Here is a 25,434-nt window from a genome sequence, read left to right as displayed (position 1 = left end):
AATCTGTGGTTTCTCATGCTAATAAAAAGGTTGCTGCTGCTTATCTGGGGACAGGACACTCTCGCAAAAGACATTCTTAATCTAAGGAGTTTCACTTCCTGGTTAAATAAAGATTAATGAATAATAAAAATGTATTTTCCTTTCCTTTCCTTCTTCAGTTCTCATCAAATCACAAGTGGCTCAAAAGGCGGGTGGGGAAGCTGCTTCTATCGTCCTGCAGTCGGAGAAAAAGACCACCTCCTCAGCAGCTCAAGTGCAGGTACATGCAGTCCATAAATGAATAGCAGTAGCTCTGTTTGAAATCTAGTTTGCTCATGCATAGCTGTCCTTAATGTGCTAGTGTGCAGATGTGGAGAGTCCAGATGTCATTCTAATCAAAGATGAGGATGATGTGGGTGGATGTGGGCCAGATGTTGGTGGTGAGTAGGATTTTTAAGTGAGCTTAAAGGGCTGATTAATTATTATTTTTATTTGTGTTTTATGTCTTTACTTGTCGTCACTACAGCACACAGATTCTAAAAGCCTAGATTGTCTATCTTCTATCTTAGGGCTGAAAAACAATTAAACCAGGCAAGCCGAGAATAGGAGGAAGAAAGTAGATCAGACGTCAAGCATCTGATAGAAAGTCTCTCTTTCTAAATTACACACAAGCAGTTCCTCATTGATGAGTGCTGAGTAAGACTGGCCTAAGCGCTTCTGTTTCATAGTGGCCTTTAAAGATGCTATTCTCTGTCTTTTCAGATCAGGTTGACTTTAGAAACCACAGTCTGCAGGGCAGTGTTGCAACAGGAGCTCAGAATTTGGAGCCAGCTGGTTCCTCTTGCTCGACAGGTGATAACGAGGAGCTGAGAATCGTGTGCGTTCACGGCCGAGGCGAAGGGCCTCTACAGGATGAAAGTGACACCCTCTTCTCTGCGTCTGAGCTTCAGGCTTTTAGCTCTCTGTCCGACCACAACGTCGGCCACGACAACCTCCTGAATTTCACCAGCAGCGCAAGTGACAGAGCTCCAATGAGAATCACACAGGATAACAGTGCCGGACTGGTGAGAAACAACCAACTTGAAAGAAATAATTCCACACAAATGGCTCCGACAGCATTGAACCCTGGATTGAAATCGCCACTAGTAGTAACTGAGGGTCAAGTGGGGCACCCCAGCCACATGAGCCAGTTCCCACAGCAGCAGAACGTCTTCCCTCACACCGCCAACAAATCCCTGGACTGCAACTTCTGTGGCGAGCGCTTCCACAGCCGCGAAGACCTCATCGTACATCGCGCGAGTCACACCGGGGAGTCTCCGGTCCCTTGCTCTCTGTGCGGCAAGTCGTTTGTCAACAAGACCACACTTAGCATCCACATGCGCATTCACACGGGCGAGAAGCCGTACGCATGTGCGCAGTGTGGAAAACGCTTCACGCAGAACGGCAGTCTGAAGATCCACCTGCGGACACACTCCGGAGAGAAGCCGTACACCTGCAGTCAGTGCACAGCCAGTTTCAACAACCCCAGCAACCTTCGCAGACACATGATCACACACACCAACGGGGTGCTCTGACCCCAATGGACTAGAAAGACTTGATAGACTTGCAGTTTAGAAGCACTTTTACTGTCATTTGTGCCACAGTGTAAAACTGTTTTGGATCACGCGCACTTGTCAATTCCAGGTACGCTGACACAAACAAGCATGATCACTGTTCAGATTTTTTAACTATAGGAAAACCGGCTTTCTATTCTCGAGCGTGCACAACAGATCCTCAAATCAAGACACTGAAATAAAGAACCACGTCACAGTTAGCAGTGGGTGACTGTGGATTACTTCTGTTTTGGTCTATGTTATTTCAAAATGGGATATCAATTATCATTTAAAGCCTGGACCACAAAATAATTGCCAGAAAATGTTTAATGAAATTATTAAACACTCGGACAAGTTTTTAAAAATAATATTTGAATACTAATTAGCATATATGAGTTTAACTTTGTTTCATATTTGCTCATTTTTTGTGTTAATACCTTAAAAATGTCATGTGTAATTTATTTAGGTTTGTCAGGGGGAAGATTACACTAGAAATCTCAGAAATTGCTCTCAAATATGATACGCTACGCATTAAGGGGTTAAAGTCTATTTTATAGCAGACTTCTGTATTGATAAAGCACCATGACAAGACTGTTTGTGGCCAGATTTGAGCATTTCTGAATTTTAGTTATGCACCACTTAATACAGTGTTATAAAGCATTCCAGCTCAATGGTTTGCCCACTGCAGCAAACTGATATTTATTAAATTTCTGTTTTCTGACCCCAGACTCTGTTCTAGGAAGCACGTTGAGCATACTCAGGTTATTCCCTTTATCTGGATTCACTTATTCTAACACTAGTAATCAGGATAAGCAGTCACATGAAGCTGGCTATCAGCTGGCTAACTTAGGGTTTCCTCTCTGTGTTCATATCAAAGAGGTGGCGTTAGCAGAATCTGACCAATCACAAAGATGGGTAAGTGACAGCAGAGTGGCTGATTTTACACAAGAAGATCAAACTGTAGCATTAGAAAACTATGAAGCAGTTACACACACAATACAAACTGAAAGTAACACAGATTCTGCAGACAAAGCAGCAGTAGGACTGTGTGTATGCTTCAAGTGTTTTTGTTAGTAAGACTGGACTGGACTGTTTTTAATAATATAGCAAGTTGAAGCCAGGAAAGAAAGCTGGCCAAAAATGCAGACTGTAAGTTAACAGATGCATCAATATCACAATTCTGTTTAAAGATCTGATAGCTGATAAGTGGTGATTTTATACCTGTTGATCTCTAATCTCAAATATAACCCTCACTGGTCTGCAGCATGAGTTACCATGGCGATGTCCAACCTGCAAGAAGTGAATAAAGGTTAACCCTGAAGTTACTGGGCTTAGTTCAAATCCACTGATGTAAAGCTGCTTTTAGATACTATAGGGATACTTTTAAGTAACTGCCGAGCTTCCTCAAATAATAAGATTTAATTCAGTCTGAACTTCAAACAAATTGAGAACGAAAAACATGAATCATTACTTATAACAGTTGTTTTTACATGTGTATTATTTCCTTTAAAAACGCACTACCTCTACTGTTGTCATTTTTTGCAGCTTTTTTCCTCTTTTTTGTACTTCCTGGATAGATAGGGCAATAATATGCTAGTCAGTGTGGATATTCTGAATAAATATAGTTGCTTTTTTACTCGATGCCTGAAGAGTTTCATTTCGCACCTCTAGAGTGCAGTGTTGTGCCCCCCCCCCCCCCCCCCCCCCCCCCCCCCACACACACACACCAGCACTTACAATGTCTTAAGGCCTGGTCACACTGAATCACTGTGGGTGGGGGGACTCTCAAGGAAACTGGGGGAAATTCCTCACATTGTTCCTCTTTCCACCCTACCCACACTTAAGTATTGCTTAAGAGTTTTAAGTTTGTTTATTTTTTTTTCTTTGATTTTACCGAAAGCTCTGGAAAGTCAGGCTGTATTAAAAAAGAGACTTGACTCAAAGTGTTAAAAAAGACACTAAAATTCAAAATAGTAAAAATAAAAATTAAAAACAAACCCTTAGAGGTATAGTCATGCATTGAGCCTTAAATCCTTTAAATAGCTGTGGTCAAGCATGATTCATGTAAAGAAGCATGTTTACCAGCAGACCAAGCGCATGCGTAACATGTGCACGATGGCCGTTGTTAGCGGTTTTTAATACCAGTAGTTTTGGCGACTTGGTGAGGAATGCTGTTGTTGTACTTCCCCATGAAAGTGGTGCTTCCTCCCAGACTATTGTTCTTGGGCAATCAATGAAATGACATCAGTGTGTGTGTGTGTGTGTGTGTGTGTGTGTGGCCACTGAGGGGAATGAATGGGAGGAGATAGGAGGCGGTGGGAGGTAGCTTCTATATTCCACAACACAATTTAAATCCCTCACTTCCGTTTTGTTGTAATAGTCTTTCTCATACCAGCCAGTGTTTCATCTGGGAGGGGATACTTTAAATTTTGTCCCTTTTGTAATAGCAGACTACTGAGCGACTGCGCCTACCTCGTAAAAAACACCTGTATGAGAGGAGGAATTTTGTGTGCGCCTGCGTCTTTACGGTAGCCGTTGATCCCGCCCTCTCTTTTGATAGAAAACTCGGTGATGTCGCTCGGTCTTTAACGAGCTTGACCCAGAAGCCGGAGAAGGAGGGGGAAAAAGAGGCCAGAAAACAGTAAAAAAACAAAAAAAACAACCGACCGTCTGGAAGGGGCAGGCTTTTCAAGAGCAGGTGAGTAAATTCGTAAACGTTACCATATGGCTGCGTGTGCTGGGGGTCGCGTTTTTCCCCCCTCCATCAAATTATGGGTGCACTGCAGCGCTGGCAAGGAGTGGTCACAGCATCGACTCTCCACGGCTAGCTAACGATGCTAACTTAAAGTTCAAATCGAGACCCTCTATTGCTCGCCGTGCAGGACTCAAACAAGCCTTAGGTGCCAGGAGATAAAACAAAGAAAGCCATCAGACCTGACTGTGAAGGACGCTTTAACCGAATATTCCCGTGCCTAATCTGTTTTTGCTACCCTAACGCTACCCTGGCTATTTTTTGGCAGCGATCTGGGACGGCTATGTGGGTTATTGTGATGCTAACGCTGCAAGACAGCCAAACGAGGTCATGCGGGTGCTGAGCGAGCATTCACGCCAACTTGGGCTGATTTGATCTCCGGCGTTGTCATTTATTTGTGTTGTAGCGCTAGCGCAACTACAGAGTAAGTCAAATGCGTGGTCTTTGTTCGCCTTTTATTTATGTCTCCTTGTGCCAGCTCACCGCGTCGCTTCTGCCCCACGCTGCTATCTTAACGCTAGCAAATCAATTCCCAACATTGCGTGGGATTTCAGAAGGGGTGCTAGCAGTTAGCTGATCTTGCAAGTGATAGGTTTTGGGGTGTTCAAGCAGATATGGCAGTGTGATGCTCGAGCGTTTTTTTTTTTTTTCTTTTTTGCCTATCTGCACTTAACTGTGGTTTGACCTACTTATCGTTGCAGCTGATGCCTCCTTTCTGCGGGTAGCATACATATTTTTCAGCTGGAGAAGGGAGCAGATTGCACAGGCTTGACGGTAATTACGATTAGAAGCTCTCCCGTGTCCCGGAGCATAATTGGAAACCTGTTTGGTTAGACGTGTATGTATATGTTGCAGAACTCTCTGAGGTTAATGGTCTTCCATTTGCAGCCTGCCACACATCCTGGGATTATTAGCTTGTCAGCTTGTGAACCTGTTGTGTGAGTCCTGTGTGGACTTGTTTTTGTTAGGAAAGTGCCTGGGTGGGGATAACTGTCAGCCTGTTTGTGTGCCTGAACTCACAAACACTGGTTTCATTAAGGCACAAATGCACACAATGTGTTTTACACGGGCTTTCTGTACCTATCACTTTACCTGTAGCTGACTCATGTGCTCCAGGTGCCACCACTAATAAGTCTGTCTGCAAGTCCTTGTTTGATTGTTGATGCGTGCTGCCGACACCGACTACAATTGTGTCTGCTCTCTTGAGGTGTACAGGTTAATCCCCGAAGGGCCTTGTGTGTGTGTGTGTCCATCTACGTGCGTGCATGTTAACTGTGTGTGTGTTAGGATGTAAGTGGATTAGGAGGCTAAAGCTTCAATCCCATTACAAGCCATGCTCATCTTAAACTACCACCAGTGGCATCAAACTGACTTGGGAGCAAATTGCAGTTAGTTACTTTGAGATGTGTGAACAGATGTGCGTTTCAGCAGTGAATATCTTGTTTCAGTGGGAGCTGGTGCAGGTGCCTCTGTTACTGACTAGATTTTAATTAAGTGGACAGAGGCTATATTGTTGCTTACACGTGAGTATGATCAGATATCCCCTGACAGGAGTGAGTGAGTCACGTTGACTGATGGGTGCAGAATCAGATGGAGCTGTCTGACTCGTGGTGTGTCAGTGTTCGATCAGATGTTGTAGTTGACCTCAAGGCACAGTACTTGACATGCTGAACCTCTTTTACTTCTCCTTGTCATGGTCGACTTGGAACAGTGTGGCTCTTTTAAAGACCAAAATAGGAAAACTTGTTTTTGTAGTTACATAGACTTTTTAAAAATGTGTTTAAGTCCATGTTGTGACTCCATACCTGAAGTCCACATGCAGGGTTGCTCCATTTGTTTCCTCTGCCACTTTACCTTTTTTCTTAGGTTGGTCTTTCTGGGCATATGTTTTTGACATCAAACTCCTGGGTTTATTTTTTTTATATATATATTAAATGTCAGACCACAATGTCTGAAACCCAAGAGAAGATTGTGATCTGATTCAGTGGTTAGACCACTCTGCTTCTTGAATCAACAGCCCAAAAATAGACTGATTTTAGATGGAGCCTGCAAACAGTCACCGCAAACATTTAATTTGGTTGCATCAGACATGAACTAGTCTTTTAACCAGTCTGAAGTGCTCAGTTATAAAGTTACGTCTGCTTACTCAGATTTTGGTTAGTGGATTTATTAAACTTTTAAAAAGTAGAAACTTTGAGTTTTCAAGTAATTGCAGGGGGTACTTTTGGGACCAAATAAAGGAAAATGTGCTGAAAGCAAAACAATAATTTTCTTGTTTTAGTATTATTTAAAAGCATAACTGTGATTAAAATGAATGACTTTGTACTTGTAATCTCTAGGAGATTCGAGTGAAAGTAATGTTTGATGTACCTCATGTGAGAACAGAGCACGTAACCGTCCAAAGTTTACGATGTGCGGACACACCACGTGTTTGCTGCCCTGTGCATGATCTGGCCTTACACCTAATGACAGCTAACTCATAAGATCATTTCCAGTAGCTAGAGCAGCCGTGATGCTGATTTCTCACTTTCTTTCTCACATTTAGCATTAGAAAAGGGAACTTGTGATAATGTCAGTGTGTCAGAGTTTTTCTGATGTTATCCCAGATTTCTATTGAAAAAAAAATGCTCTAGTAACTTCTTATTTTAAAATAAATTGCGATGACTTAGCTATGCAGGTTCATAAAAATTGGTTCCCAAAGTTAACAAAAGAAGAACAGAAACCAGTAAATGGAGAACAATATTGGCAGGGTGGGAAGTGCCTTGTGGTCGTGTGATCAACATATTGACCATGGGGGATTTTCGCCGCAGCAAAACACTCTGTTGATGGAAGAAGACAACCATCAGCTGGTGGTTTATGAAAGTGTACTTTAGGTAGGTTTTCAAGGTTTGTGTACAACTGGTTCTATTGCATTAGAGGATTTATAGTGAGCCAAAGATGCCATTGCGGACCTCTCCTCAGCTCTGATGTCGAATTCATAACATCCTGTTTCTCAGGAAGTGGCTATGAGGGGAAAGGGCAGTGGGACGACATTGATTGTTTTCATTGTTCAGCGAAACTGCGCTGACTTTCAAGGCCAAAACTAACAGCTGTGAGAGAGAGAGTCGGATGGAGGACAGAAGCCATGCGCATGTAAAGAGTGACATTATAAACACAGATGCGTGCAGAGTCAAATGTGTCCAATGATCTTTTTCTTGCTCCCAAACCCTTTTCACACTTGCGCCCGTGCTCTCAGTTGCACAAACTTCTCATTGTTCCTCCAGCCTCCCAGGCTGACAGCTGCAAATTCCCTCCTGGCTGTGGTTAAACCACAATAACACACTTGCTCACACACGAGATATATATATATATATATATATATATATATATATATATATATATATATATATATATATATATATATATATATATATATATATATATATATATATATATATATATATATATATATATATATATATATATTACAATTACATATACACACACACATTCTCGCCTGCCAAGAAATATCCATCATGGTTTATAATTCATCTTGTGCAAATGGCATTAGTGCTCATTAGTTCAATGAGATGGCCTACAGACGGGTAATGATAATATTAATGATTTTAACAAGCCAAGAATTGAGACTATGCGGGTTTATCACAAAACTATGGAAACAGAGCAGCTTTAGAGACTTGGTTAGTTTACTTTGCTGTGTTTGGGTCACAGTGACCAGTAAACCTGCCTTGAAGTGCCACAAAAGCACAGTAAACTCTGATCTGAGTGATTATTAGCTAGTGTCCTGCTTAGCCCGTTCCACACTGGATGAGTGGGTGGGCTGCTGTGCTGAATTGGCAGGAGACAATGCTAGGAATGCAAGATTAGCTTTTATCTTTGATTCAGCACTCCTTTCCTTATCACCCCCAACCCCCCCCCAAGCTTCACCCTCTCATTCCCTCATCTTTCCTACAAGTCCATCTGTTTTATTTGTTTCCAGCTCTTAAAAGTCTTTCCATCTCAATCTCTAAAGGATGAAATCAGCCCTGTCTGGGCTGTGACCATATAAAGGCATGTGGGTAACAGGACAGCAGTTTGTGATTTGCTCAGGTAGGAGGTTATGACTCTCTGTGAGTCAATGAGGTGACATCATATCGCTTCCTGGCAGCCAGCCTTATCCCACATGCAAATGCTGGTTTTGGTTCTCGTGGATTCCTTTGTCTTAGGAAACACTTAAGCCACGCCTGGTTTCCTCATCAGGTCATCCCACTTTCCCTCCCTCTTTTCCCATACCGAACACACCCCATTCTGGGATTTTATTTTGTTTGTTTTTTTAAATGTCGTGTGCTTTGTTATTCATTATTTTGAAATTTGTACAGGAACAGACAGGCACTGCAGCCGTCATTTTACTAGGTAAACTGAGAAAATGATCTTACTGTGTGGTAATAGTGTGTGATAATAGTTTTGTTTTTAATAATTTTCTTTATAAACTCATGCTGGGTCATGAAAGTCAAACGATGAGTCATTCATCATCACATCTTGAGCCCCAATGCTTGCTTTGTGCTTTGCTCTACACCTGCTATCTGAAGTGTAAATGCAGGGCCCTGTTTCTTGTTCAAACTTTCAGCTGTGTTGGTGCATGTGCGCTAGACAGTGTGACTGAAATTTAGTCACCCCCCACCTCGTCCAACCGGTCATGCAGGTGTGTAGCAATAGCGGGTTTATTCACCTCATGAAGAGCTGTGCCGCTGCAGAACAGGGTGTATCACCAGATAAGAGGATCTGAGTCTCCACTATCCAGTTGCTTGCCTCTGGTATAACAATGTCTTTTTTATTTTTAAGGTACAATAACAAAGGATATGGAGGGAGGAGATATAAGGCAGTTAGGAGATTTGTGGATTAATGCTCAGAGCTACAGGTAGGGTGAAAACTGATTAGAGAGAAAAGCTTGGATGAAAAAAGGGCAAAAAGAAGAGGTGGTAAGAAGAACACATGTTAAATCTCTAAAACCTGCTTTTGCTTAAGCTCTTTATGCCGAAAATTGATGTTATCCAATCTAGAAATAGCTGCAGGTTGTTCAACTTTCCCCAGCTAGCCTCCGTACTCTGGCCAAATGTTGAGTAAATACAGGGTGTGTCCAAAGGCTGAAACTACTGTATATCTGTCTCCCTGCTGTGCCTTCCTCCTCACAGAGCGAGCAAACAACCCCCGTTGACACGCTTGTACGGTATTCTCACTGCGTTGCTGATTTTCAAGCCAATGCGTCTTCACTAAAACAGTTCTCGCCCTCTTCCCTCCACCTCTTTTCTTTCTCTGCAGTCCATTTCTACCTGGTTCTGGGGCTCGGTGGTTGGGTCACTTTCCACACATGAACAACTAAAGCGCCACTTCTGACCTTGGTGTGATCTCTCACCTCTTCTACCAAAACCCTGCCCACAGGTTAAGGTGTGTATTTTGGATTTTCTGTAAACCCAGCTTAAAGGCAGATGGTGCATTTTTAGTGGTCAACCCATAAGGAGAAGTGTGCAGTTCTCTTTGGGGTTAAAGGTTGTAAGTTGTGGTGTTCAGCTTCCTGTTTTAGTAAAAAAAGCTTCATTCTCTAAGGGTAAAGGCTGTTTATATAAAGGATTTTCTATTTATCACCAGAAATTATTCTACTTGAATATGGGGGGGGGGAGTGACTTATCCAAGGACAGCATTTAGCTTCTCTCTGCTCTTATCTGAAACTTTATCCATGAAATGTCTTGTGATACAAAGATACTACTACATGTATTAAAAACTTTTCTTGGCGTCTTATTTCTGTGTGGTATCGGACAGTGTCAAAATTTAGAGGATATCTTAGTTTATTGAATGATGGTGTATTAAACTGCATGCAGTCATTGATGTAATGTTGTGATAAAATACTACACATCCACATTTTATGATTGAACAAACTTTTATGGTTAAGTGCTATAAACCTCTGCTACCACTTCCTCTCTGCTGCAGTTTACCAGTGAAGTTGGGATTTCAGTTTTTTTTTTTTTTTTTTTTTTTTTTTTTCTTGTTTTAATCCTTTGAACATGGTAAATTTTCCCACGAAGAATTTAAATTGGTTGGCCACGCAAATATGTTTATTTTAGCCAAAAAATACATTTTTTTTTTTTTTTTAAATCAGTTTTCCTCAACTCATCTTTTTGCTTTTTTTTTTTTTTTGTATTTTGCAAAAGTTCTCTGTTACAAAGTTTTCTGCCTGTAGGCTGACCAGTTGCTGGTACTGGTTTTCTAAACAGTCTCTCATTCAGTTGAGCCCCATAGGATGTGACTGACAAGGAAAATGAATCAACTGCTCTGTCTTGTATTTGTCACAAAGTGCTTGGAAATGTGACCGAGTGCAAGAGGAACACCTTATTTTTATTTTTTGCCTGTGTGTGTAGAATCCTTGTCTGTTGCTGTTGATGACGTGTGAATATGTGGGAAATATTGCTTATAGTTGTGACATTGGGGGGGGGGGGGGGGGGTGGATGAATGAAATGGACATGACAGGAAGTCTCCCAATACACTAGAATTTTACAGGAGGAAAGTTCTCTGGTTGACGTTCAGTTGGAGGCGTGTCTTTACGCTAACCGTTGTAATTTCATCACTGAAGCCAAATCATGAAGCGAACTCTTGTGAAATCCCTTAGCTCTCTGAGAAACCTCTGTCTTAGTTACCAAACAAGATCTGAGGATAACCATCTCCCCATTCAAATCATGCATCAGCTGGATCTCGCTGTACTCTGTTTGGAGAGTGTGTTTTTGTTATACACCCTCACCCACTGCTGTAGCCTGTTTTAGGGCTGTATGCATGTGTGTAACGCCCCCTTCTCTCCCCTTGGGGCTGTGTAGTGTGTATGGAGCAGTGCGAGAGCGCAGCGGCTCTGCTGGAGTCGGTCAGGGAGCAGGAGGTGCAGTTTGAACAGCTGACCAGGGCGCTGGAGGAGGAGAGGAGGAGAGTGGGCCTCCCCGCCACTAGCCCCTCAACCTTGGGTCGTCCCCTCCCTCACACACAGGTAACTCCCCAAAGAACCCAAATATTCCCATCTTGAGTCATTTCAACACCTCTACATCTTTGATTGTATGGATCATTATTCCCTCCTTCCAACCCTTGGAGTGAGTTTATGCATCGTTTGTCTTGACATTCATCAGTCCATCACTCATCCCCTATCTCCTTGGAACCACCTCCTCCCATCCACTGCTCAGCAAGGGCGTTTCTGTGCGTCATTCTTGTAACTTTTTTTTTTTTTAGATCTTTCTTTACGGACTCTGATAACATATGTCTGACTCGTTAACTCTCATCTGCAAATTTATCATTACATGCCTTCAAAACCTATCAGCATGCCTACAGTGTCACTCACCGGTCGCACTCTGACTCACATTCATTTTTCATTCTCCCCTGCTGTGGAATTTCAGTCATTTTCTTATCCCTTCACAGCATTGTGCATGTGTTGCATAGTCCTCTAAAAAGGTTTTCTTCCCCAAGTTTTTGTTTTGTTTTTTAAGATCACGAATTCTTTTCTTTTATGATCATGTCGCATCCTCAGCATTCATTTGTTTTAAACTCTACTAGATGAACGACTGTTTAAAAGTCGATATTCATTTCTGCTGTATGCATCAGTCTTAACTGTCTGTGTGTTGGTGCTGCATGTTGTATCTATTAGACTTGCAAATTTGTGTGTTGTACGTTAGAAATTGTTATGGCTACTCCACAGAGCTTCCAGGTTTGGCAGGAAGCTGACAGGTTGGCTTAGGATGGCTTTTCAAAATGACAGTGGATACATTTTGACCATTTGGCCATTAACTGACACATTTTAGCTCTGATGCTGTCAATATGTCATTATATCTGACAACTGAGAGCACTTATGGAGGCAGAATTGCTAAATGACAATAATGGATTTTGTGCAGATGTTATAAGACGTTACATTTTCTTTTTCAAATAAATTAAAAAACAGGGATCATTATGAGTAGGTATATTTATTTTCTTACATTTATTTAAAGCTTTTTAGAGGTTTAGCTGTGACTCCCCCTTGTTTTGTTTTCCAGACTAATAATTTATGTGGTCCCACTGTTATCTTGTGCCATTTTTCTTTACCATAGCGCTTAACTATCACAGTAGCAAGTTTGAGCAGTTAGAAAATAATGGACCTGTTTTTGTTTGTTTGATCAAGTCACACTTTTACATTAGAGGAGAAATGTTGGCACACTCCTGTAAGCAGTTCTTAAATGTTTTCCTTCCTTTTTCAGGGCGTGCTGACATTGATTAGATCTCATGTTTTGTCTTATGAAAATCCTTGAAAGCCTGAAGGCTACAAAAACTTTATCATAAAGCATTGACAGCTATCACAAAGGCACACAGTATCTGTTCTGCCATTATGGGTTCAAATGCATACCAGAGTTGTTTGTAAATCAGATGGTATTAAAGGAAGGACCAGCTCTAGAGGAAGTTTGTGCTTCCTTTACGGTGTATGCACAGTCTGCTCTTCCAATCTTCATATCGCTTCTTAAAAAAACAAAAACACTGCTCTGCTTCCTTGTGGGCACACAATAAAACGCAGTAGCATTGCAACAAAGTGGAAGAATTTGTTAAAGGTCTTTAAATATTTTTCTGGTCAGCAGTATCAGTAATACTGAAACTGAGTGTTGAAACGCTAAACAGCTGCTGAGAAACTCTTCCAAAATAGCTCAGTTGTGCTGCGCTTGCATGTGATTGCCACTAACCGAGGTAGTTGCATTGCTAGAGTGTTACTGTGGTTTAGAAAGAAAGTGTCCCAAGTCGTACACTGTGACAGCCTTTGATTATATAAGAGTTTAGTGCAGGAGGAAACGAGGTGTGAGGATGACTGGCTGCATTCCAAAATGTCCTCCTTCGTGTCTGGCAGTGATTCACAGACCATAAACATGCAGGGACGGTTTGGTCAGCACTGAATGTGCTTCAGCAGCAGTAATATCATCTGAGTGGTTAAAAGCAGACAGCACAGACTACTGGGAACTGTGCCTTTACCCTCAATCTTGTATATTGTTTCAGTGTAATAGTATATTTAATTTTTTTTCCTGTGTATTTCACAGTCATGTTTTCCTCTTTCATCCCAGAACGGGCGTTTAGGGGATGCAGACATAGAACGACTGAAGCTGACAGACACGTATATAAACGGCACACAGGTATGTGATTGTACAAAGTTAAGCACATTTAAAAATGATGTTCTTTTATCTATGCTTAAATATTTACACGTGTGGTGTCTTTGCTACAGTACAGGATGGTGGACCCTGCACATGGCGCTCTAGATGAGAGCTACACGCCAGAGGATGAATCTCAGGAAGTGCATTCAGTCTTTTCCGAAGAAGGAACCACGCGGCGGATGGACAATGGGGTATGTTAATCTAGCGTGTGCTTCATTTTCACCGATGATATCAGACGTTATTAAATTTTAATTTAGCCATGAACATTTTAAAACACTGGACTGATCTCACTATGCCACAGATGAAGAAACCGATATCGCGCACAGTCCTTCCTACTGAGTCATTGTCCATCGATGGGGGCTTGTCAGTGCCTGGTATGGGCATCTACAGCGCCACATTGGACCGTCCTTACAGGCAGCCTGGTGGAATGGACTACCCCACTGCTACAGTACCCAGAAACTACCACTATGGTCCTGTGGGTGGTTACGATGACTATCGCGGAGGTCCACCATCAGAGGCCTACGCTAGTCTGAGCAGGGGTTCACACATGGATGATCGCTACAGGTGATTGATGCTTCTGGACAGTGTCTTGACGTTTAATGGTGACTGCTTTGCCCTACATTCAAGCATACACGTCTTTACAAGCCACAGTGTAACGGAGGTTTCCATCATTGCATACAGGGGAATAACTTCCTGTTTTGCCTCATTAATTTAACTTTTTAGCCCTTGTTAATACTAATAGACATGTTTTTCCACACTCAATAATTCAAAGCTAAATATAATCCCCCCCCCTTTTTTTTTTTTTTTTTTTTTTTAAGCATGCTTTTTGTAGTGCATGTTCTAAATAATCATTCAGTTATGTGTGAAACTGACATGAGCAGAATTTATAGTTGACAGGCCTTGAACTTGACACCATAATAACATGATGGTAACGTATAGCCAGTCTATAAACATCTGTTCCGCATTTGTCCTCAGACCATGAGGTGTCAGGCAGAAGCTGAGATGTGACATCAGATAACACGTGTCGATCTGTTCCACATTATTAGCACCTATCCTGCTATCTCTGCTAATCTAACACTGTCTTTTCTTTGGAAAAGAAAGGATTAAGCTAACCCGACTCATCACTTTCATAATTGCCATCTTTACTCAGGCCAATGGATGGCTACAGGACTCTGGACTCTGGCTACCGGGCTCCGAGCCGCCAGCAGCTCGACCCGTACGCAGCACAGCCCCAGGTGGGTCGGGGAATTAGGGCCATGGGCTCTGCGATGGAGATGCGGTATGGGCACGGTCACTATGGTTTGGAGGATGATCAACGTAGCATGGGATATGATGAATATGGAATGGGGCCTCCACCCATGCACCCTGGAGGCTATGGTACCATGCCACGCCTGGGACCGGGGCCTGGGGGTATTGATAGACGAAGACTGAGGTAAAATAAAAACGTACTGTTCTGCACTAAGTCAATTCACAACATTACATAGTTTATTTGATAAATAAACACTGTTGATAAATGCTTCCGTCCACTTTTACAGGAGCTGCGAGGACACTTTGGACAGTGACATAGGCAGCGTTGAGCCATACGCCTGGGCCGTCCCGATGACGATGGAGAGAGGAAGCATGGCTTCTCTGGACAGCACATTGAGAAAACCTCCTACTTCGTGGAGACAGCCAGAGCTTCCGGAGGTTATCGCCATGTTGAATTACCGCCTGGACCCTGTCAAGACCAACGCTGCTGCCTTTCTCCAGCACCTCACATTCAAAAACGACAAGGTAAAGCAAACTCTGCAATTGTGTGTCTGGTAGTTCTCTCTTTCTTTGTATGCTGAGTTGTAGTGTTTCTTCTGCTAATTTCTTTTTTTAAAGGAAGTATCTAATTATGTTTGTAGGTTAAATCAGAGGTGCGCCGCCTAAAGGGCATCCCAGCTTTGGTGTCGATGCTGGACCATCCTAGTAAGGATGTGCACCACTCAGCCTGCGGGGCTCTGAAGAATATTTCATATGGACGAGACCAAGACAACAAAATCGCCATCAAGAACTGCGATGGCGTACCTGCTCTGGTCAGATTACTGAGGAAAACGCACAACCAGGATCTCACAGACACTATCACAGGTATCACTGTTATTTAAAATACTTGTGGTTTTTGTTCTTTTTAATATATGTAGCTCTTAAATGTTACTACTATTTGGAAGATTTGTGTGGTGGTTATATTTTCTTATTTTAAAGGCTCAACTGTCTCTTTATTTCATTCTAATATTCATTCTAAATTATCCCAGGCACCTTGTGGAACCTTTCATCCCACGATTCGGTTAAGATGGAGATTGTGGACCACGCCCTGCATGCTCTAGTTGACGAGGTGATTGTTCCACACTCAGGCTGGGAGAGAGGGAACAGCGGAGGAGGAGAAGAAAGCTGCAAACCACGCCATATGGAGTGGCAGACCGCCTTGACCAACACTGCTGGCTGCCTTAGGTATGCAAGAGATCAATGGATGCAAAGCAGAGGAAGTTGAAGAAGGAGAAAAGGAAGCTTATTTTAAGGAGAAAACATGCAATTATGTGCTTAACGTCTCTCCCTTTACTTCAGGAATGTGAGTTCAGAACGCAGCGAGGCCAGGCGAAAGCTGAGGGAATGCACGGGGCTGGTGGATTCACTTATGTACATGGTCCAGTCACAGATCAACTGCAAAGACGTGGACAATAAGGTTAAAAATTCACTTATAACTGTCCCTTTTTTCGCAAGACAGTTGTGCGATTTAAAAAAAAAAAAAATTAATAAATAAAAATTGGAGTTTGAGCCTTTTGTCCCCATTCACCCCTTCTTCCTATAGCTGGTGGAGAACTGCGTCTGCCTTCTCAGGAATCTGTCCTATCAGGTTCACCGTGAAATCCCCGGCTCTGAACAATACGCAGAGGCCATACCTGTCAACCAGGGCCCAGCTCCAGCCAGTAAGGGCGGCTGCTTTGGCTCTAGAAAAGGCAAAGGTTGGTGTTTTACAGCTACTCCATTGTGTCAGATTTGTGGTTGAGTGCGTGGCAGTTACTGGTGGGGTTGAGCTTTTTGGTGGCAGAAAGACCCTTTCCCTGTTTTTCACACTCTACTACTGTTTCCCCCTTTCCTTTTCTCCCTCCTTATTTCTTCCCACCCTATTTCACTTCTTCCTTTCTCTGTGCTCTGTTTAGATGAGTGGTTTTCCAAAGGTAAGAGTTTGTGTTTGGTGTTCTCACGAACCTGCGAAGCTGTCCATTCCTCTCATCACATTATTTTACTAATGCATATTGAAACACCTGGAGAAATAACGTTGAATTTACACGCATTCCACAGGCATGATCACACATAGCATTGCATGCTGATGGTGCTTGTTCCACTGGTTGCATGTTGGACCAGATAACAAGACTGAGAATATGAAAATGGTTATACCCCCCCCCCCCCCCCCCCCCCAACATCACTATATCTGTCTTATCTGCTGTTTCTTTTTCTTTTTTTCTGCAGGAAAGAAGGATGTAGATGATGGAAGTGCAGATATGGTTGATATTCCAAAGAGAACGACACCTGCCAGAGGTACTGTTTGTGTGTCTGCTTCTCTTTCAGATTTGATTTATAGTTGATCAGGGAGCTTGTGTTCATATAAAAGCACACAACTCTCTCTCTCTGTGCCAACTTTAGGTTATGAGCTTTTGTTCCAGCCTGAAGTGGTTCGTGTTTACACGTCACTGCTCAAAGAGAGCCAGAACCCATCAGTGCTCGAGGCTGCTGCCGGCGCCATCCAGAACCTGTGTGCTGGCCGGTGGACTGTTAGTATCATTTCTTTTCAGTGATTCAGAGCTGGCTCTCTGCTATAAAAGGCTAATGTTTAATTTAGAACTTTAAAAGTGCATGAACCCTGAATAGTTGGGTCTGTCTTTGTTTTTATGTTATTAGATGACAACTAAAGTTGATCTATTCTTTGTGCTTTTCATACAGTATGGTCGGTATATCAGGGCCAAGGTGCGTCATGAGCAGGGACTCCCCATGATGGCAGAACTGCTGGCTCATGGCAATGATCGTGTGGTTCGTGCAATGTCTGGAGCTTTGAGGAATCTTGCTATTGACAACCGTAACTGTGAACTGCTAGGTAAGATTGTTTCTTCTTAGCTGTTATCTATTATCTTAGCATCTGTGTCATTTTTTTCTAAACATTCATTGCACTTGGGTTAAGAGTAAGAGTTTCTCTTGCAGGTTTGCATGCAGTGCCTCACCTTGTGGCCAACCTGCCTGGAGCCCAGAATCAATCTGGGCGTAATCTATCTGAGGAGACAGTTGTGTCTGTACTGAGCACGCTCAGTGAGGTGCTAGGCAACAGATTGGAGCCAGCAAAGGTCCTTCGAGAGAAACGAGGCATCGAGAGCCTGGTGCTAATCAACAAAGATGGGTAAGTGTTTTCTGAGTGTAGAAAAGGTGCTTTGCGTATGTTTTGGTTTTTTTTTTGTTTTTTTTTTTGTTTTTTTTGTCGTATAAAAGTAGCTGTTTTCTAACCGGTGTAAGCCGTGTGTGTTATATAACAGAAAACTCATCAGAGATGATAACAGCTCCAACCCTTATCTCTGGTTATCTTGCAGCAAGCGCTCTGATCGTGAAGTGCGGGGGGCGAGCCAGGTCCTGCAGCTCGTCTGGGCTCACAAGGAACTGCGCCGACCTCTTGAGAAAGACGGCTGGAAGAAGACGGACTTCATGGTTAACATTAACCCAGGCACCACTACCACAAACGGCCCGAGCACTCGAGCTAACGGCACCTATGAAGACAGCACTACACCCCTCCTGGACAGAGGTGAGCAGAGAAAGTATTTACATTAAATTTCGTAGGAGGGTTATTTATGAAGCGTTTTACAGCTTGACTCATGAATTGTTTTTCTTTGTGTCAGGGGAAAAGAGGGACATGATTCCTCTGAATGACATTGGCCCTGGTTAGTAGATTTCTTTTACATTTCTTTTGTTTTTGGGGGGTTTTGTTCCGCCTCAAGATTAAATCTTTAGCAAATTTTAACCTGTTTTCATCTTCCTTCAGAGGCCTACTCTACACTGGACCAGAAAGAAAGGAGACACACTCTGGATGAGACCACAGACACTTTACCGGTACTTCAAGTCACTGTTAACATGTTGGATTGCTGGCTTAATGACACTAATCCCTAACCCCCTGCACAGCTCTGAATATTTCCTGATTGTAACCTTTTAAAACCTCACGATTACTGACACATATTTTCTCACACTCACTTCCTGTCCGCCTTCTTTCTTTCTCTGTCTTTCTCGGCTCCTCTCTCAGCGAGGGGTGTATGGGGGCAGAAAGGGCTCCCTGCCTCTATTGGACTCCTACGATGGTTAGCCCTCCCCCATCCCCTCTACCCCCCTCTGCATGTAACAGCATGGTATGTCCAACTGACCTCTATTCCTGCATGAACTTTATGAACTCCTTTTTGTCTCTAATAACTGAAAACCTGAGTGAAACCTGGTCCAAGTCTGATTGTGAACTAAAACAGGCAGAGGTGTCGTTGTACTGATGCTTAAATATGAGATACCCTGATGTGTTGTGTATTCATGCTGGTATAGTATGCTGCTAGGTGCTCCTTGTGCATTGTCCTCTGTCATTGTAAATCTGAACCCTGGGCTGATCATTAAATAATAACATTTAGATCCTCAGAATAATAACTGTTTATGCATTAGTGTTGTCACAATACCACAGTTTTAAAAGTTACTCACAGTCCTTTTAATACAAAACCAAAGTTCGGTGTCAGTTTTCTACCCTTTTGCTCTACATGATCTCATGGGACTGGGTACAAATGGCATGAAACTTCAGGCCCATTTCGTGCATTTATGGTGTTAAATGCCATGCAAAAAAGTTACTGGTCACATTTGTTGTTCTTGGCAAGAAATGGCACATGAAAATCAAAACAATTCTGATGAAATTGATGATTCCCAAAGCAGTTTTCCTGTGACAGCTACTCTAATCTTTGTCCCCCTCAAAGTCCTTTACAATCAGCTGCTGGAGTGGATTTAAGAATGTTGGGAAGCGTTAATGCTTTTGTCATGTTGTAAAATATTTGCCTGGTTTTTTGGAGATCCATTCCACCTTTTGTGGGTTGTTATTTGTGTGTGAGAGCACACTCTTGTGGTTGTGTCAGCTACTACAATAACAGACACCCAAGAATAGAAATGGGTTTCATTGATTTCTTTGAGTTTGTGAGGAAAGCAGTGGCAAAAAGTGCTATTTCTTAATGGCTTTGTTTGGATTATTTTGTAAATGTTCCTGACTGCATGACCGGAATGGTGAGGGTTTTAAATAAACATGTTTGACAGTTCAGACACGTAACAAATCAAACACAGAGCAGCCCAGTCACTTGTTTAGTCGTTAATGGATGATTGACTTCAGCACAGACTTCAGTTTATTATGGAATAGTTTTATGTGCAGGGCAGCAGGCCAGGAACTAGAATCTAATTTAACTAAACTAAAACAGTAATGTGATTATAGTAGCCTCCTGTTGAAAGGTCGTTTACTGTGACAACACTAGTGTGTAGATTGCCATACTTATACCACACAAGTCTTTGTGTTGCCTCCTTGTTTGATGTCTAAATCAGCCACACATCTTTTGTACTTATGGTTGTTGGTTTTTTTGGTTTTTTTGTTGTTGTTTTTTTAAATCATTGTATTTTCATCTCTTCCTCCAGAAAAACTGATAGTTTGCATCACCCAGACTGGGCCGTCCCTGCCCTACCACTGCTACTGAGGAGAGAAGATCCAGACTCTCCCTCTCCTCACCCCTTCCTTTCCCCATTTCTCTCTCTTATCACCACACAGATGGGATCAAAACATGGGGGCGGGGGGGTTGGCATCCAAAGAAAGTGGTTGTGTTGCAGGCAAAGACTTTCAAGCAACACACACACGTGCAAATTCAGTTGTAGCAGCAGAAATGTATTCCGTTTATAACTTATAATTATTCTGTAAAGGCAATCACCTTTGTTGACAATCATTTGATTCTGGTGTTGTCCTCTGGCTTGCTTTTTTTTTTCTTTTTTCATGCTGTTAACTTTTTTTTTTTCCTCTTGGCAATTTTATTGTCATGTTACAGCCACCTGACATTGGCCCTGATAAGTTTGTATTTAGACATTTAAGTAGGGTATATACTGTATATAAAAAGAAAAGGGGGGTGACTGCAGTAGTTTTGGCTCATTAATTTAATTAATGGGAGGTTGGGACACACCGACAGCCCGCCCTGTAGATTGAGAATGTTTATATAGGAGTTATTTTCCTGTCTAGAGTTATTTTCTCTCAGTTGGGATGACAAGAAAGGGCAGGTGTGTGTATATTTATCATACAGTAAACCTGTGGGCGTGTGTGCACGTGGAAAATGAATATGGACCTTTTGAATGATTGTGTGTTGATCCAGATGACACCACATTTTTCCATCAGTCATGCTGTCTTTTTTTTTTTTTTTTTTTTTTAAATTGTGTGCTCCTCTTCCTGTGAGGAAGCTGTTCTTGTTTTATTCCCTTTTGTCCCTCCCCACATGGAACATTTAGGAGAATTTCAGCTGCTTTATTTTGGATTTTCCTGTTTGGGTTTAGCCAACTAAACCAGCCAATACTTCAGACCTGGTACTGAGATGAAGCTGTGAACAAACACTACTAAGCCACTAAAATATTTCGACATACAGCTTCAGAAGGCCCTTAACCATTCCTGTACACCTGCCTGTTCAGCTTTTCTTTTTCTTTTTTTCTTCTGGACCAGTTGGAGTGACTTTTTGGAAGAAATTTAAATATAAAATTCTGTAGCTGTTTTTTTTTTTATACATACTTGTCTGTATTAAAACATTTGGGAGGCTTCTGTACTCAGAGGAGACTCGAGTTTTAACAGGTTGGGAGAGATACAGGTGTAATTTAAACTGGGAGGCTGGCAGAAGGCACATTTTGTTTTTGGGTTTGTTTTATTTTTTTGTTGGTTTTTTTGTATTTCTTTGTGCGTCTGTTTCTTTTTATTTTCTGGAGGTTTATATGGATGGTGGTGGATGAGAGCATTATGCAATTTGTTCTACTTTATAATTCCACTTTTACATCAGTTGTTTTAAAGGCAAAAGAGACCAATCATCGTTTGTTTTGTTGTTTTTGTTTGTTTTTTACTCTTCACACACATAGTATATTTGTACTGTTGCCTATCCATGTAAAATTATGATGTACCATTCATTACCTGCCTTGGCTCTGAGAAGTTGCTTTCGTTTTTTCTTTTTTCAGTGACGTATGTAACTGGTTGTTTTTATAAATAAAGATCTTTTCCTAGACAAGCTTTGGTAACGTGTGATTGATGTGTCTGTGTGCGGATGTGAGGAAGGACTCCTGTATCGTGTGGATAAACATCTAATTAAAGAGGGGAAATTCATCTGTGTAATTTCATCCCCTCACTCTTGGCGAATGCTAATAGTTGGTGTGTTTGATATTCACTCCCTCACATCTTTAGCTCGAATTAGTTGTGCTTTCAGTTGGGAAATGCTTTTTATTTAGGAGATTAACGTGTTTGTCTCTTAACTTAAGGCGCGAGCAGTTTGAGGTCTTGTGCTCAAGCCTTATTAAAGCCAGCTAACTTTCAAGCGCCACAGTAAAGCTGAAGGCCGGGCGAGCGTTGACGTTCTCGGCTTTGCTGTTTGTCTCTGGTTACACACAGAGCAGCATGTTGACAGGAGGGTAGTGTCCTGAAGCTTCCAAACATGTCAAAGATACACAGTTGCTTGTCTGTGGATATGAAAGTGCTTAGGTGTTTCAAGTATGCAGCGCATCTGAAATGCATCATGGGCTGGCTGAGAAGCAGCTGCTGGATCACGAGGGCTATGAGCAGATGTCGGTGTGAAAGTTTGATATTAGTTAAGCTATGATGTGCATGCGTCTGCTTGGAATATAAAATTAACCTTAAATTGAATACACAAGGTGCAGGAAGACAGCCAGTGAGGGCATGTTAGTGGTGTTTTAGCACCGTGAGGGAGTTTATTCTATAGTGTGGAGGTTCACATGCTTTTTGTAGTAGCTACTAAACAATTTATTCATTCTTGAATCTCTTTACTTTTAGTTGTAACAGTTTGAAGCACACCAGCATACACATAATACTCCTGCTTTCATCTCTCAATCTTAAGCAGTCATTTTCACTTTTAAAAGCCACAGAGTCCTGTTTACAAGGGAAGCTACAGGTTAATGATTTATGAGAGATGTGCCAAAAACGCCTACATGTATTTTAAGTTTTGAGAACTGGGCCTGATTTGAGTTTTTAAGCGTGTAAAAGGTATAAAGCCCCACAATAGACTGGCAACCTGTTCAGAGTGCATCCTGCCTATTAGCCAAGGGCAGCTGAGCTAGACTCCAATGCCCCCTTATCCTGAAATGTATGAGACAGATTGATGTGCAATTTGAGAATTTTGGTTTAAAAAAAAAAATAAAGCAAAACCTCTTTCACTTCTACTTATCTTCTTTAACAGGTCTTGACATAAGCTAGAAACAGCCATCACTGCTGAAATTGAACAAAAATGAAGCTAAACTGCAGAAGCAGTGTGTGAAAACCTAAGCATGCTCCATGATTCAGTAGCTTGTAGAACCACCTTTAGCAGCAGTAAGTAGTTTTCTGTATGACTTCATCTGTCTCTCACGTCACTGTAACAGAATTTTGGCCCGCTCTTCTTTACAGCATTGCTTCACTTCATTGAGGTTTGCAGGCGTTCGTTTATACGCGGCTCTTTTAAGGTCCCACCACAGCACTTCAGTCATGCTGAGGTTTGGACTTTTACTTTTTTTTTTTCGCAACAACTCGATTCTTTACTTTTCAGCCATTCTGTTGTAGATTTGCTGCTGTGTTTAGTCAACCTGTGCCAAGCTATAGTTGCTGCACAGGCAGACTCACATTTGACTCTAGAATACTTTGGATTGCTTTAACATTTAAAATGCTGAGACCTGTGAAGTTTAAGATGTAGCTCTTGATGAGCTTTATTGCAGTTTCTCAGAGCACTGCAAGGTCTGATCTTGAGTTAAGTCTCGTGGGACGTCCGCTCCTGGGAGGATTGGCAGCTTTCTTTAATGTTTCTCACTTGTGAATAAATTATTAAATTGTTTGGAAATTACCTGATGAGCCTTCCCAGATTGATGGGCAGCAACAGTCATTTCTCTTCAATTATTATATACATATTGATTTATTCTTTTTATTTACTCAAGGAAAGGAGGAATCATGAAAGAAATCTTCTGCTACAAAGGTCTTAGACTTTGTTCACAGCTATAAAGCTACAAGGAAAGAATCACAGTGACAAATGAGTCCTGAAATGTATATGTGGACATGTGAGTGCTGCTTTAAGACATACTTTCGACACGGAGCCCTGTGAAGTTCCCTTGCCAAAATTAGCAGGCTCCTCATTCATGATAGGAAAGGCAATATAACCGGACAGTTTCATGTAAATATCTCAAAGAATTTCCAGTTTATGAAGGTAATCTTATAGCAACATTTATAGCTGAACTCCCTGCTTACAGCTTTAATATTAGAGCTGTAATTAACTGCAGAGCTGTTGCAAGCAGCTATCTGACTCAGATGTGCGCCTGTCTGGGTTACTCACTGCGTGTGTGTAATGCTTGCAACCTGTGCAGCTGGTGCACACACACACACCGCTCTTTAAACCTGAGACCACCAAACGCAGCAGATTCTCCCCCTCTCCTTCATGGTGTCCTATCATTCGGTGTCATTTCTATTTAGGGCTCCTCCGCTGTTCCTCGTTTCCTCTCTAACGCTCAGATAGAAGCACCGGCATTTAACTCCTGCACACCATATCGGAGGGGGAAAAAAACCCGCTGGGAGGACCAAGGGAATACAGTACGTGATCGAGAGAGGAATGTAGAGCTGGATTCATCACAGGGACACAGCACCACTGGGATTTTATGTGTGGCTTTACGCTTCCTTATACTCCCTAGAGGTGATCTGTGGAGGACTATGCGTGACCATACAAACAGATAGAGCAACGGACCGGCTTTGATTTGGCTCATGGATACACTCAGCGTCCCTGGTCCATCCACTTCGAACTCGGATAACGAGTCCCCTGAACATACTCCAGACCCAGATTCCTCCCGCCACACCACCCACACTGGTGGGCAGAGCGGGCTCGGTGGCCTGGGATATGGGATCAGGGTAGCGTGGCACCACCTGAGGCCCTTCATCCCCTTCTTTCTCATCAGTTTCATGGTGGTAGCTCTCGTCTACCTGATGCAAGCCATCATCTACGGGGGGCCCTTCAAAGACCCGCTCTTCTTTGTCAAGTTTAATGAGCGCTGGCCGCGACCGACTCCACCACGAGTGGACACAACGTCCTCTACCGAGCTTTTTGGTATGATCACCCCCTCGTCATTTGAGGATGTCCATGTTGACGTGCACAGAGATAACAGCACAACGTGAACTGGAATGTAGAAAAGAAGGACACCAGGGGGACCACACGCTGCTTTTGGATTAAAAGAGCACATACTAATATTTGAGTGGGAGACATTTCTCTGCCGGTCCTCTGTCCCTCTTAAAATAAAATATAATGGATGAAATTTTTATTTCAGCAACTGAATCAGGTTTCTTTAAAATCCATTTAAATATTCAGTGTGCTCCAGCTTTTGTTTCTCTTATGAAACAAATAAAAGTGAAAAAAATATAACATTTTTAAACTGCAATTATTTTTTACAACTTTTGGAAGATTTTGTTATTTGCACTGAAGGTTCTTGCATGGCGCTCAAAATGTATAAATCACTACCAGTTTTATACATTTTTTTTAAAGCAGAAAATGTGTCTGTGCGATCTGTAGAGTGAAGCTCTTATGATTTTAAATGCTTGGCCTGGTTTTCTCTCTGCACTGAACAGCACATGTGCTTTTCCTGTACGTTAAATAAAGTGTCAGTCGTCCGAGGTGGAAAAGTCAAA

The 25,434-nt window shown here is 42.1% G+C and overlaps 2 protein-coding genes across 9 annotated transcripts in view; both read left to right on the top strand.

Annotated features, from left to right (window-relative positions):
* Window positions 1-4,269, top strand: part of LOC146524710 (uncharacterized) — a 7,583-nt gene extending 3,314 nt beyond the window's left edge. Inside the window, exons 2-4 of the mRNA XM_085181646.1 lie at window positions 159-259; window positions 341-419; window positions 742-4,269. Of these exons, the coding sequence (XP_085037772.1) occupies window positions 159-259; window positions 341-419; window positions 742-1,553 (992 nt within the window). The 3' untranslated portion in view covers window positions 1,554-4,269. The remainder of the gene's footprint in view (window positions 1-158; window positions 260-340; window positions 420-741) is intronic.
* LOC146524709 (catenin delta-1-like) lies at window positions 4,037-25,434 on the top strand. 8 transcript variants are annotated; one of them, XM_085181586.1, is made up of 22 exons: window positions 4,037-4,269; window positions 9,619-9,744; window positions 11,163-11,326; window positions 13,404-13,472; window positions 13,562-13,681; window positions 13,792-14,054; window positions 14,641-14,922; window positions 15,026-15,263; window positions 15,380-15,602; window positions 15,767-15,962; window positions 16,077-16,194; window positions 16,321-16,474; window positions 16,673-16,690; window positions 16,983-17,051; window positions 17,157-17,284; window positions 17,454-17,604; window positions 17,709-17,901; window positions 18,089-18,297; window positions 18,392-18,433; window positions 18,535-18,602; window positions 18,790-18,844; window positions 20,190-25,434. In XM_085181586.1, the coding sequence occupies exons 3-22, from the start codon at window positions 11,168-11,170 to the stop codon at window positions 20,246-20,248; spliced, it is 2,814 nt and encodes a 937-aa protein (XP_085037712.1). In that variant the 5' UTR covers window positions 4,037-4,269; window positions 9,619-9,744; window positions 11,163-11,167; the 3' UTR covers window positions 20,249-25,434. The 8 variants fall into 8 exon arrangements, with proteins under 8 accessions (XP_085037712.1, XP_085037737.1, XP_085037719.1 ...); XM_085181611.1 differs by having other exon boundaries at window positions 18,790-18,892; XM_085181593.1 differs by lacking the exon at window positions 9,619-9,744.

The sequence above is a fragment of the Neolamprologus multifasciatus genome, chromosome 2 (genome assembly GCF_963576455.1).
Source record: "Neolamprologus multifasciatus chromosome 2, fNeoMul1.2, whole genome shotgun sequence".
NCBI classification, from domain to species: Eukaryota; Metazoa; Chordata; class Actinopteri; order Cichliformes; family Cichlidae; genus Neolamprologus; species Neolamprologus multifasciatus.
Note: the sequence above shows the minus strand (reverse complement) of the source record. Positions and strands in the feature narration are given on the sequence as shown.

What these genes read in the sequence shown, in the direction of transcription:
- LOC146524709 (XM_085181593.1), top strand. Translation starts at nt 11,168, where the DNA reads ATGGAGCAGTGCGAGAGCGCAGCGGCTCTGCTGGAGTCGGTCAGGGAG. An exon ending in AGACCACAGACACTTTACCG is followed by an intron (nt 18,603 to 18,789) that starts GTACTTCAAGTC and finishes CTCCTCTCTCAG; the next exon opens with CGAGGGGTGTATGGGGGCAG. An exon ending in TCTATTGGACTCCTACGATG is followed by an intron (nt 18,845 to 20,189) that starts GTTAGCCCTCCC and finishes CTCTTCCTCCAG; the next exon opens with AAAAACTGATAGTTTGCATC.